The 14,422-nt window shown below is 42.3% G+C and overlaps 1 protein-coding gene across 1 annotated transcript in view; it reads right to left on the bottom strand.

Annotated features, from left to right (window-relative positions):
* MRPL48 (mitochondrial ribosomal protein L48) overlaps positions 1 to 14,422 on the bottom strand; it is a 98,677-nt gene that overhangs the window by 51,304 nt on the left and 32,951 nt on the right. The window contains exon 2 of the mRNA XM_069640127.1: positions 2,110 to 2,162. Within this exon, the coding sequence (XP_069496228.1) occupies positions 2,110 to 2,162 (53 nt within the window). The remainder of the gene's footprint in view (positions 1 to 2,109; positions 2,163 to 14,422) is intronic.

Below are 14,422 nucleotides of genomic sequence, written 5' to 3'. Positions count from 1 at the left end.
GCGATAGCTCACTCAGTTAAATGCTTGCCGCTAGCAACTGTGTTCATCTTGCAACTCCACTAGTCATCCTTCCGATGATGAGGAATTGAGTAGCAGTAACTTAGTCAACATGAAGATGAATTACTGTCAGCGCTACACAATGGAAACATTGTAGCACGTGCTGTTCGGAAAACAAGAGAGCACATCCTACACAACTCAATGAACATGTTTCAATAAAGACTTCTTTAGTGTTTTCAGATTGACTCAGAATATAAATTGGTGCCTTGCAAATCATCTTTATTCAGAACAAACATCGGGTTCTGCTCATGAGGGAAAACAAGGGTAAAATCATAGTATCCTGGTGTAAAACGTCAGCAAGGCCCCCTGCATATCAGGACTATTCTGGCATCAAGGCCCCCTGCATATCAGGACTATTCTGGCATCAAGCCCCCCCCGCATATCAGGACTATTCTGGCATCAAGGCCCCCCGCATATCAGGACTATTCTGGCATCAAGGCCCCCCGCATATCAGGACTATTCTGGCATCAAGGCCCCCCGCATAGCAGGACTATTCTGGGATCATGGCCCCCCGCATATCAGGACTATTCTGGCATCAAGGCCCCCCGCATATCAGGACTATTCTGGCATCAAGGCCCCCCGCATATCAGGACTATTCTGGCATCAAGGCCCCCCGCATATCAGGACTATTCTGGCATCAAGGCCCCCTGCATATCAGGACTATTCTGGCATCAAGCCCCCCCCGCATATCAGGACTATTCTGGCATCAAGGCCCCCGCATATCAGGACTATTCTGGCATCAAGGCCCCCCGCATATCAGGACTATTCTGGCATCAAGGCCCCCCGCATAGCAGGACTATTCTGGCATCAAGGCTCCCCGCATATCAGGCCTATTCTGGCATCAAGGCCCCCCGCATATCAGGACTATTCTGGCATCAAGGCCCCCCGCATATCAGGACTATTCTGGCATCAAGGCCCCCCGCATATCAGGACTATTCTGGCATCAAGGCCCCCCGCATATCAGGAACTATTCTTGCATCTCAGGTTTGACACGACATAAGATGGCAGTACTTGGATGACTTAATGCTCTGCTTGGCATACAATAGTTGGACTTGGGTTGCTAAGGCGGATGTATGTGATTTCACCGAATCTACTTCAGCTAAAGGTGAAATATTTGGATTTTTTTTATATCATGCGGGGGTGACACCCTTTCCCCTCACTTCCCGCAACCTTATCCTATCCTCTTACCCCACCCCATCTAGGTTATAAAATGTACCCACTTAACCAACCAAATTCGAAGCATTTTTTTCCCCTGAAGACTTCACATTAGATGAAAACGGATTCGGTAGATGCAGTGCCTTCCATATGATGACTGTACGTGGCCTAAGAGTCTTTGTACCTGGTATAACATGGCACCACTTGGGTAGGTGAGCCTGAGGGAACAGATTATAGAAGATCCTTGCATGCGAGGCTCTAACTGGCATAACTAGCCCTAAAGGCTACACTGGCATACGAAGACCAATGATGGCTCTGCTTGGTGAGCCCCTGGCATATCATGACTGCACCCATGGCATCGGGAGCTAGCACTGAACTTATTATATGGTTGGCAACTAAAATATAATTTTGTCTTCTTTGGTACTATGGGTTATATTATTAATGTTACAGGCATTTTAGGTTTTTTTTTCATGTGTCATACCAATTCCTGTGATAACCAAGGACAAATGACATCACTTCAGGTGATATCATCAGGGTCAAAGTTGATGTTATACTACTTGTGATGTAATCCTATGCGTGATGTCACTTTCAGTACCCCTGGCATTTTGGTGAATTGACGTTCCTGCTCTGTACTGAGCCCCATCCTAGATCCAGAGGGAGAAGACCAGTTAGTCCAGGCTAGTCGTGCATCACCAGCCAGCAAATGAGGGCCAGAAAGAGGAGGCAAAGTAGTACCCAAGATATCCATAGTAGGCATTTCTCTACTGTGGGCTTCATAGCTGTGGTCAGCAAGATGGAATAATGGCAACATTTTAAACTCATTTCCCCTCCCCAGGATTGGATGGCGGCAGATGCTTTTGTTCAAACAAGCTCCAATTTCTAGGTCTCAACACTTACCTGGACAGTGCTGCAGCTTGTCCCAAAACGATTTCACTTCTTAAGCACAGCACCTAAAACACAACAATGTTATTAGCACAGATTTCCCCGAAACATACTAGAACAATAACATACAGTGGCATTTGACCCCTAGCAGTGGACTCATTTATCCACAAACCTCTAGACACCATCATTAGGGGGCACAATGAGTGGACTGGGACCTCTGAACAGCAGGGTTGGGATTCACATTTTCATCTCTGTGTTTAAACACATTAAAACTCCATATTCAGCTCTCATTATCCCAGCACACACAAGGCAGCTTGGGGCAATTATGGCAATTCTGCAAGCATCCAGAAATTTCACTTCGCTCCGTCTAGGACGAGCTCAGCGGGCATTCAGCGCCAGCATCGGATGAATTGCCAAAGATGAACTAACGAGCGTCACTTGTACCAACTCCTCACTCTTCGCGCCAGATGAAAAGTAGGGCCAGCCGCTGAGGCTGCCAGAATCCCTCCCATCCAGCCACAGAAAAAGACGCCACGGTGCAAGGACGCTATAATGCTGGCCCAAACAAAGCCACTATTACATGTTCTAAGAGGTGATTTGTGTGTCACCCAGAATGTAAAACATGCATTCATCTACGCCCAGCAGATATGAATTCAGAGGCTTCTGCTGTGCTCGAGGCAATCACAACACACCATCTCCATTCATTCATAGAAACAGCCATAGCATGTTGGTGCGTGTGTTATGGTTTCTATACACGCCAAAAATCTCTTTCGCCAAACGAAACAGCTGGATATCAAACATAACATGATTTTCATTACATTGTATTAGGATCAAATGTTAGAAAATATTGCGCATGAAAGCTTGTACACCCAAATACACACACACAAACACAAACACACACCTCTATTGACACAATCAATTAACGACACATCATATAATACTGTGGAAAAAAGAAAATCGCATGAAAACCAATTGAATACAACACATTCCAAAAATTATTTTTTAAAAATAATACATCCATCAGGAAAAGACATTATTGAGCAGACCTATTAAACCAAGCATGGCGAGCTATACCCAACACTTAACAGAGATATGTGATGCTGGTGGATGCTTCCAATGTGTTCCCTTTGGAAGTCTACAAAATACAGATACAAAAATGTTATTTATCTATGTTTGTGTATTATATTTTCCTGGATACCTACTTCCTCATGTTATGAGGTACATTTTGTGACTCCCCACCACGTTTCGTTGGATTTTCCTCAAAACTGGTTTCTATTTTGACCATATTAAAAGTTCTCCTATCCAGTGTTTGGATAGACAATCTTTCTAGAATCAGCTTGACTCACATAGATTCCCATAGAGAACGCTGATCGAATGGAAAGTGTTCGGGCATTGAAATAAATCCACAGTGTTCTTCTGATCTGACTCTCAAGGCGTTTTGGACTAAAACTCCCATCAGCCATAGTCCATGATAAGGCATACTGGGAGCCATCGACCAAAACACCCCAGCAGAGCCCTAGGGTAATTTAACTGCTGCTTTCTGATGGAGGAGCAAGTACTGACGATGTACAATCCAGGAAGGAGGGAAGGAATGAATACAGCTTTAAAAAGGAAACACTGGATTCTAAGCTGTACATCATATTTTTTGTATCCCTAACGGGCAGGGCATAAACTCAGGTGTGAGTCTCCTGCTCACGGTGCAGTTTCTCATGAGATCACGGTTTGCCTGGGTTCCTTGTGCATGTGGGCAGAAGGGAAAAACATAGCTGTTTTGGCTGGTTTCCTTTTGTAATGGAACAGACAAGTCTAAAAACGATGGAGAGTTTCAGGGGGGATTCGCATGGAATACGATTGATTTAAAGGTTACTTACATCTATTCCTTTCTAATTCTTCGAACGTTGAAAGAAGCCACAGTGACAGATCTGTTGCTATCTGTCAAGTAATAGGCAAAGCATGAACTTTTTTGCCAGCCAACCAAAATAAATAAATAAATCAACCTTTCAAGTCACGTAAGTACTGAATTTAGGCTAGAAAATGTGACTAATGTAAGCAAGGTTCAAATAGGACAATGTGCAATGGGAGACCCATTCGTTGAAAGTTATCGAAGATAATTTAATTGCAGTTTATCAAAAAACCTATAGGGAGACAACAACACTGTCAGTTATATCTTCAGGGCAGGGGTCGAATCCTAAAATAAAATAAAATAAAAAAATAAGGTGGTGGGACTCATTAACATACCAATTGAATGTGGAGTCACCAGCAATTAGCATATCAACGTTCCCTCTGAAAACAGTGGGGAGAATTCTGGAAAAGTGGGGAGATTTCGAAAAAAGTGGGGGAGACTGTCCATCTGTGTACCCTCGACTTGAGCCCTACTTCAGGGTTCACAATTGCTGGGAGCCATTGAGCTTCCGCTTGAACCTACAAGAGCCTGGTTAGCTGGACAACAGTAGTTACCAGCAGCTATTTTTAACTCCCAGTTCCCAGGCCACCCTGTGCCATACTAACATATTGAATATTTACTCTGCATGTTTGGGAATGTGTATAAAAGACACACCTAGAGCGTATTAAAACCATAACTGGTCTTATGTAATGGACACAAAGTTCTAGTTTGTATCTTATGTAAAAGTTAGATTTATAGGACACTATTTACTAGATTCTTGGTCCCCAAAGGGAGACTATGCTTACTGGGCGATGCCCGATACCCAGGAGCTGCTTTGTGCTCCTGCTCAACAAATCTTAATTTCGAACCATGAGCTTGTACATGTACAACACTATGTCAGTATTTAATGCCTCCTAATTGCTACTTCCATGCAAACGTTTTAAACAATTCACTTTTCGTGTGAAATAACAGTAATGGAATAATTGCTATATGCCGAAATTAAAAACAGGCTCTGGACAAACCCAGATGTAAACCAACCTCCCCTGTGGGAGGCCCACGACTCTTGGACCAGCATCTCCACTTAATCATAGCATTAGAGGATTCTCGATGACAGAAGGGGCTTGTCTAACAAAGAAGCAACTCTTTCACTGAAAACAGCAATACTATGCAACTTTCTTTACTGAAATTATTACAATCGGAATCAATCAGTGACGTAAGGAATCTACGACAACTACAGAAATATCTCCCTTGCGAGTGGACCTGCTTTTATTGGTTTACCGAACTCAGCTTCAAATAAGTATTAGGACGAATTTCATCTGAACAAAAAAAGCTATTTGTCTCCAATTGAATAGTTTCTCACTATTCCGCTCCTGCCAAATACTTTCTTTACTCATTTAAATGCAATATAAATGCAATATAACAATCCAGAGAGGCAAATATTGAGTGCTCATTGCAAAAGAGAATGTAATTAAGGATTGTCTGACTGTTTGGCATATTATAGTTAAGATGCAGCCTAATACGAATACAATGACACATACTGAGCCCAACACATTAAGCACAGGATGTGTGTATTTGAAACGCAGCTTGGAGTAGAAAACAAACTGTAAGGTTTAAAGTGTTCCAAGAACAAACCATGCCTCATATGAAAGGGCATGCCCAGAATTAAAGTAGTTACTTTGCAGCGATTACCACAAGTCATTTGATAAAAATGTATACTCTGATTTCTTCATGTGGCTTTCCAATGTGAATATCATATTTAAATATTATGTCATTACGACAAAAGGGGATTCAGGCAACGTGAGAATATATAATGTGTTCCTTCATTCTGCCATGTTAGTAATTTATTCAAACTATATTGTTTGGAACTCAAACACAGGAAAGGATATGCTATTAACTTTCTTTACTGGGCGAGGTACATTGAAAGGACATGTCTGCATTTATAAATGTAAAAATGATGTCCAAAAGAGCTGGAGTGAAAGAGCTGAATCAAATTTCATTTTAAGTTTCTATTCTCACGTATAGGCATACATGAAGAGTCCAGGGCCTAAAATTCAGTGGGAATGGATAGAAAATGAGTACAGTCTCTAGTCAGGCCAGATGACTCCAGATCACCCCAAAATGGAGCATATAAACACTGTAAATTGTCTTCAGGTATGCACTAATGGCACCAGGCCTTGCTTCAAAGAGATATCACATGCTTTATTTTACAGCAACTCATAAACCAAATCCATTAGACTATAAAGAGTTCTGGGGGCGGTCACAGCACTCAGATGTACTGGATCTGTCAGCTGTCTTCGATTAGTTAAGTTGAAAAGTCATGAAGAAATGCACAACCAAGACATTTTACTGTGAATAGTGGTGACTTGGAGAAAGTATAGTTAGACGACATTTAGTTTTTGCTCCCCTGAGAACTGCTGTAAGTGCACACCAGAGAAAACACAATGTATTCACATGAACAACATAATGCATTAAAATGTGCAAAAATGGAAAGAAGCCCTGCATTGCTGGGAATATTCCAATTGATTAGAGCTTTTGTTATATAGTAGGTAAAAGAAGCTATGCCAGAATATTGAAACAGAATTATATGTTGCCATTTTGGAAATGGCCTAAAAAAGGCAAACACTTGTAAAATTGCCAAAAAGTATCAATATGTCAACATATCAAACTGTTTGCCTCGGTGTGCAGAAACTAAAACTATAAGCTTTATCACGGGCAGGACCCATGAGTTAGATGTTAGAACATTTAAACGTAATTCACTTCTTTTCAGAAAGAGCAGCAGCCCCCACACCTCTATGCTAAGAGTAGGGGTGGGGTGAGGCCTATAATAGCACACCTTAAGGATAGAGCACAGGGAGAGGAGTCTGGATTCCGAAATATTGATCAAGGAGAGTGTCTTTTTGTATAAAGCAGTGACTGGACAGGTACAGTGATATATGGAGCTTTTATAATAAGTTGTATCACTGATTTCCAGCCCCTGCCCCTTTTTTAAATTCTTTTTTCTCTTATTTCTTTCTCCTCTTCTCTCTATCTTGTTTATCGTTTGTTTTAAATAATGATTGTTTATAGTTGTACTGCTGTTCTTATGGAAAACTAATAAAGAAATAACAAAATGAAAAAGATACTAATGGTTGAAGTTTGGGATGAGTCACAGTGGGTTTGTACGATGAAATGCAAACTGAAAGAATCAATTATATTTATTAAGAACTGTGCAAAGTGAAATCCCTCTGCATTCTTCTGTAGGTCAATCCTAGGCAAAGTCAGGTATAGTGGGAATGGATGTGAAATGTAACTAAATATCTGTTACTGGAGAATAGTACATCTCCAGCCCCAAAATATAAGGAGACTGCAAGACTTACAAGCAGCCATTTTAAAATGATGCATGTTTCGGGATAGAAAGGAATCAATTCAGGTGCAAGGAAAACCATATACACATAACTATAAATGAAAGAACAAATCCTGGTTTAATGAAAGTCACATTTGCAAGTCTGTAGAAAGCTGTAGCAAAACATGCAGGAATGAAAGGTTACATGTGAGTTCAGAATAAAACATGTACATTCCAGAGGACAGTATTTGTGAATGTAAACTTACATAAACCAATGCAAACATTGGCTTAGCACATAGCCCTATGCTAGCTAGCCAGTCCTTGCCTATATGTCAAGTGGCCTGTACATACCTAAAACATTTACTACCTTCCATATACACAGGGGAGCTGGCGCCTATATATATTTCTATGTAAGTAATGTCAATTTCTCCATCACCAAACTTGTCTTGATGTCAGAAAAAAATCAAATGCTTTTACCGGATTTCTCTTATGCGAAATGTCCCATTGAAAAGAACAGATGTTCATAGAGAAACCCATGTTAAGTAGAATGCTACTATGTTTAGCGTTCAATAGAATATATGTTATTCATATAGAGGTTGTTGTTGATTGAAAGCAGAGACCTTTGTGGATTTATAATAGTGAGATTCATATACTTAGGTAAAATTTCATTTTGTTTTAGAGAATTGTTATATATTACATGCCTGCGGTAGCAGCCCTGTAGTTATGGTTAAGTTACTCAACCCATAGGAAGATCAGTTTATGAGTGGCTTATAACTTCCCCCCGGACCAAACCTTGCAAAAAAAGTATATGGCCTGTCAGATGAATCCTGTGAAGTTTGGCGAGGTTTCGTCAATTGGGGCAAAGTTATAGGTCGGGGTCCCAAAATGTGTGTTTTTTTCCATAGAGGCAATTGAAAAAGTATTTGCTCACGTCTACAGCCCAAACCCTTGGATGGATTTTGACCAAATTTGCAGCAGGAGCGGTGGCTTGGGCCCGAAAGCATGCTTTTGTAAATTTGGTGTAAATGCGTTCAGTAGGTTTTGTAAAAAGTAGGGCAAAATAAATTAGTGATATCTGGGTTCTGTCCCCGGACTCACTTCCCTGTTCGTTCCATGGATGGGCATTGGATTTGCCCAGAGAACGGGCGTGATGTTTGCCGACACGGGACATACTCGCTGAGTGGATGGTGAAGAGCACCATATGGGGAACGCCGGTCATGTTGGACACGCAGCTGTCCGCGAACATTGCAGTAAAATCCTAATCCTATTAAAAAACACAACATTGCACTTGTCACACTAATGAAACAATCTCTGCGGAGGTGAGGGGTGATGAGGATGGGATGAATATGGCCTTAAAAAGCCAAAAGACTGGTGCTTTTCTTCTTCGATGTCCGCAAAAGTCCGGGGCAGTCCTGTGATGTACGTGAATATATTAGATGTTCGGGGGGCATCTCTGCTTATTTGTGCATTACAGGGTTGGTGAAAAGAAGTGGTTGGATGGCTTATAACCTTGGCGCCACTCAATGAAACTGCATGTCATTTAGCAATTTCATTCTAAACGCATCCTAAAACTCTTCTAAATTCAATGCTCTAATGAAGCTGGTCATTCCTATTACTGTGGAGGTGGTCCTACCAGCCAGACATCTGTGCCAAAATCCATCAGAGTCAACATCGAGCGACAAATGGAAAAGCTTACCCAGATAGACCCTGTGCAAGTTATTCAGTGCAGGGAAGTCCAATACCCAGTGTGTGGTTGTTTCTACCATCCCTGTTTTTTTACAGAATCTACATAAACCAAGGTTTGTTGGAATATTGTGATGTCTTATCATAATGTGCTTAAGCAGGTTCCAACGAAAACGGATAAAGACTGCACAGGCTTGTTCGCAGTCGAAGGATCTTTTCCACAAAGGTTCTGCAGGTCTAGGACGAAAAGGTCAAGGTCACTTCTCTCCTCGCCTCCCTCTCGATTCCTGCTGCCTTTCTCCTTCTTTTGAACTGCAGCGCCTCGTTAGTGGTGCCATCGTGCTGCTTGACATGCTCACCTTGCCCATACTGTGCTCTCTGGCTCCACCTTCTATTCCTGTGTGGAATGGAATGTGCTGTCAAGTATGTGGGATTCTGATCAATTTTCTGACTTCGTCTGACCCTTGTATTGGGACATGTCACATAAACGGGTCTGGTGTTAGTCCATTGTCCTTTATGTTGTGCGAAACTGTTCACGTTGGAAAGGGGTGGGGGGTCAGTGGTTTGCAATGTCCTACGTGAGCGGATGGGGAAAAGGTGTTGGGAATACCGAATCTCACCCGTCGGAGTCCAACTCCCAGAGGACCCCCCATCCAGGTGATCCTCCCTCACGGACCTACCCCCAGGAACTGGATCCACTAGCTATGGCCGTGTCCTGGACACCTGGATGACAGATCCCCGGGGACTAGCTAGGGAGACACCTTCAGGTTTCTCACAGTATATATTTAAAAACAGAGCTAACACTCCCCTCCCTTTGTTGTCTTCCCTCAAATATACCAAGGAAGGATATGAATGACAATGGTCTATTGTCGCAGTCCAATTTTGTCGGTATAGCAGTAGTTTGACCATGCTTGGATGTGCCGTCAGGTCCTGTGTGGAACAGTTTATCTTTTCTAGTATCGTACTACACAAGTGTTTAAATTATCTCATTCTTGTACAACACTGTTTAGTGTAAAAATAATTAAAATCTATAAATTAAGAATCTTCCACTGGGTATAAGGTCTTATGCAAGAGTTACAGTATTCTCCAGTGTGCTCGTGATTTTAATGAGACTAAGTCCACATCATATCGCACAGCAACTCCTGGGAAGCTCATTGGTATATTTAATATACATTACCAAATTTTCTCCACAATCGATAGATGATCCAGAAGGGCAAATTGGTGGGTCTCGATACTATAGAGGAGCTTAGAAACCATTTTTGCATCGTAAATATCTAATCACTGGTTTAAGTGAAAACCTGCCAAACTTTAAGCATGATCCTTCATAAATGTTACAAAAGAAGTAATCTGGCGCTAAAGACCAATTTCAGTGGCATCAAACAGAAAAAAATCATTAGCATACGAGAGCCATTGGAAACACAGATTTTACAATTTAGGGGCAATCAGTGAAGCTGCACGGTGGGCCTCTTTGATGTCAGCCAAGTAAGGATTAAATAGACATAGAGCAACAACGCATTCTCATCTGACCCCCACTAGCAGTTGGAATCTTCCTGGACAAATCCTTGTTGTTCAATCGGACTTGGATAACCGTTTGTGAATGAAGAGCGATTAGCAAGCTGAGAAAACCCAACGGTATACCCCAGCTTGCCAATTTTTGCCATACCAACCCACGATGTTAAATCGAGGAAGGCCGCAAAAATTGTTACAACCTTCAGCTCCATGCCAAATGCTGTACTGAGTTGACAACCAAACCATTCAGCGAGGTCCACATCCGTCGCCTAAAATCAATTTGCCAATTGGAGACTCTTCCTGTCTCTACTGCACAATGGTTCCAGGTGCTGAAGCATGATCAAAGCAAATATCTTGCGATCCCCGTCGAGCAGCACCATCGACCTGTAGCTGAGGGGTTGGCTCTATCTCTAAAGATTGGCACAATATGGGCACAGGACCACGTAGGCGGAAGGATTCCTGTGGTGAAAATGTTGGCGAACAGGATGGACAGGGTTCTCGACCACGTCTTCTTATCAGATTTAAACACAAGGTTAGCCAAGCCATCAGGACCCAAGGCCCGAGAGGAACTGATGGTATTCATTACCCAAAGGATCGCTTCTTCACCAAAATCCAAATATGAGATAGTTAGGGGATCCCCCAGTTAGACAACACCTCACCCCCACTCAACCCTGTATGGCCTGCGAAGACCTGCTCAAAATACACTACCAAATCTGTCTCTAATATTTATTTGGAGCAGGGACCTAGGAGCATCACTGTTAATAATCTGTCAAAAAGCTTCTGAGTTCTTGTCCCTTAGGCGCAATAGCAATGCTTCGCCATCCAATTGTACTCTTAGTGCTTTTGATTGAATCCTGTAGCACATCTCCCTCTTAGTTTGACTACCTCTTTATTATAGACATGCTTTTGATTCTCCCTGATTCCATACTGACCCTTCCTGGACATCGCCCCCCATGCTTTAATAGGACCCCAATAACATTTCCAAATTCATTTGGAATGAAAGTTTAAAATTTCCAAGACTGATCTGTTGTTTTCTAGTAGGGATCCAGTAGGCTATTTACCTTTTCAACTTTTCCCGAATTCCAACTAATCTGAGTACCAGAACCATTGACTGACAGGTCTGGGGCACATCTCGATTTGGATAAACCTCCCTAAAATTCTTGCTACCGTTCCATAGGATATCAAAATCAGCCTCAATTAGAGCATGATAACTATACGTTGTAAAATTAACATTAGATGTTGTGCAACAAGCTCCCAGCCCGTCATCCACAAAGATATAATTGTGCGAAGTTGCTTTGCCATTTGTCCAGGTGGAACTAACTGGGGCTATAAAGCAAAAGGCCTCATTTAAGGACCATAAACCCAGACCGCCTAGTGTCCAGAGCCATCTGCTTCCATTCCTCCTATTGGGACTGGTTACCATGCCTGAACCCCTGAAATCTGGCAGATGTTCAGAGCTTAGGCAGTCAGAGTTTAGATCCCCCACCTGCATGATAGGTCTCCCTGGGGCTACTTTGTTCTATTCTAACACATGCAACACAATGTCATGGAGCAGAGCCTCCAGATACCCCATCCCTTTCTGCCAGTAGATGTTCACTACTAATAACTCATATGGGATTTCCCTCCCGAAACTAATGTGCATGGCCTACACTCCTGTAGTGATATTAAATGAATGATTTACTGCCATCACACTGGAGGATTTAATTAGGGTCAGTAGTCCCTCCAAGGGGTGGCCCAGAGCACTGTTCAGCGCCGGCTGAGCTTTAACTACAAAGCCGTCTAACGTGGGGGTCTGCGTCAGCCATGCTTGCTGTAGGGCAATTATGTGAGCAGTCTTTAACTTAAACCCTAAATCTGGTTCAGAGAACAGATGCCTATGACCCCGAGTGTTCCATGATATTAGGTTGAGTTGCCTTCCACCTACACATGCAGAGTGCTGTGTATAATTATTCCTTGCTCTAATGCATTGAGTAGCCATGCCCAATTATTTGTGGCCTCTTGAGTGTTCCATTTTCCTGCTTCCAGCACGCAATCTCAGCCCTAGGAACAAGGGTGGCTCCCTACTTATCTTCATTGTTAAAGGAAGAGACATCAAACCCCAAAATTCTCAGACTATCCCTTTCTTTAAGAATTGAATCATGGACAAATCTGGATTTTAGCATTACCAATGCTCTTTCAGTTCTTCCATGGTCCAGAAGGTCGACCCTCTTTAGATCACTTGCAGAGATGCCCACCAAATTAGTTATCTCAGCAAAATGTTGCAGAACCGTTGAGCGTCTCATAATTACTACCATGTTTTCTGGCAAGATGCTCTCGAGTAGAACAGTCGAAGTTTGATTGGCACCCTTAAACAGAGTATGATTCACAACTTCTTCATCTGTTCGTGGTCGACACAAATTCTGAGCTCTGAGCCCATCATAAGAAGGGGGTCCCTTAGGAAACCTGTCAGTTCGTTCTCTTGAGTGCAAGCCACTCTTTTCCCCAAACTGTGCATAGCTATCAGCGACTTTGAAGGGGTCTTTCCAGTGTCTCAAGTCTGGAACAACACAAGACTCAGCCATTCCACAGTGAGCTGCCCACAGGCTCAACTCCTCTTCAGCTTACCCACCCCGTCACAACCACTCAGCAAGGCACAAGAACAACTTGGAGGGGAGACTCTGAGGTCTTGAGACTTGCCTAGTATCCTCACATATCCTTGGGCAATTTAGACCCATTTCCCCATCCCACTTCCAGTCCAACTATCCCCTTGGGAATTCAACTTGCTCCCCAGATTTGCAAATTGCGGGTGATATCTTTTTTTAGATGAGACATTGTGAGTTGACTGCTCCTCAATTGAGATTTTCTTTGTCGCAACCACATGTTCTTTAGAGCTTAATATGGCCCCTTTAGCTGTTTTTTGGGGGGCGCTAAGAGAGCTCAAAACCCTATTCTGTGCTTTTTTTCTTAAATTATCAGACAGCACCTCTCTCACGAGAGGCTGCTTGAAGAATGTACACCAGAATGGTTTTGATTGCTTGGTATGATTCTTTTTGATACAGATCTTTTTTCCCCCCTCTGAATTTGGATCGTAACAGACCTTTCCTTTTTTTTCCACCTCTGAATTTGGATTGTGAAATCTTTTCCTTCTTTACCTTTTTTATGGGCATAGAGGTAACAACCATAGGGAGACCACTGTTCCTGAACTTATTAACATCTCCCACTCTCTGGCTAAGCGAAAGTGTCAGCGGGGGGACAACTCTTTTAAAAAGATTACATCATCATTGTTCATAATTTCCTCCTTCCCAACCGTTACACAGGTTCTTGCTTGCGACTCTGCTAGAGAGTCTGGAGTTTTATCATCAACATCTTCAACGAGTTCTTGTCTGGGTGCCTTATTTGGCAGAGTCTCTTCTAATACATCCACCACGCCTCTCGCACTTGCCTTACAAGGAGGGTCACATAACACCTCAATTTCTCATAGTACCAGTTTCAACTCACGGGTATACACCAAATTGTTTGTTTACAATTGTTCGAATGAACAATTGACCTTTTCACAATTGACTGTAAAATATATATATATATATATATATATATATATATATATATATATATATATATATATTTCTGAGGCTTGTGGAATCTGCTTAGATCACATGCTGTGCATAGACCGACATCTAGTGGAAGCTGTGGAGTATTACAGGTTTTGCGTTAGGTGGGGGTCTTGCGGGGGGTATGTTACAATTGACCTTCACAATTCGGTCAATTGTGAAAAGGTCAATTGTAATTCGAACAATTGTGAAACGAACAATTCGTATACAACCGTTTCAACAAGGCATGCGTTGCAATTGACATCTACTTTCAGCCCTTCATACAATTTTACAAATATGCACATCACTTGATTCATTTCCATCAGGATTTGGTCCGATGGAACATTCCAAAGTAAATTGGTACCA

Source organism: Ambystoma mexicanum, chromosome 7q (genome assembly GCF_040938575.1).
Source record: "Ambystoma mexicanum isolate Mex_15411 chromosome 7q, UKY_AmexF1_1, whole genome shotgun sequence".
Classification (NCBI taxonomy): Eukaryota; Metazoa; Chordata; class Amphibia; order Caudata; family Ambystomatidae; genus Ambystoma; species Ambystoma mexicanum.
The sequence above is the reverse complement of the archived record's forward strand: the minus strand, read 5'-3'. Positions and strand labels throughout refer to the sequence as shown.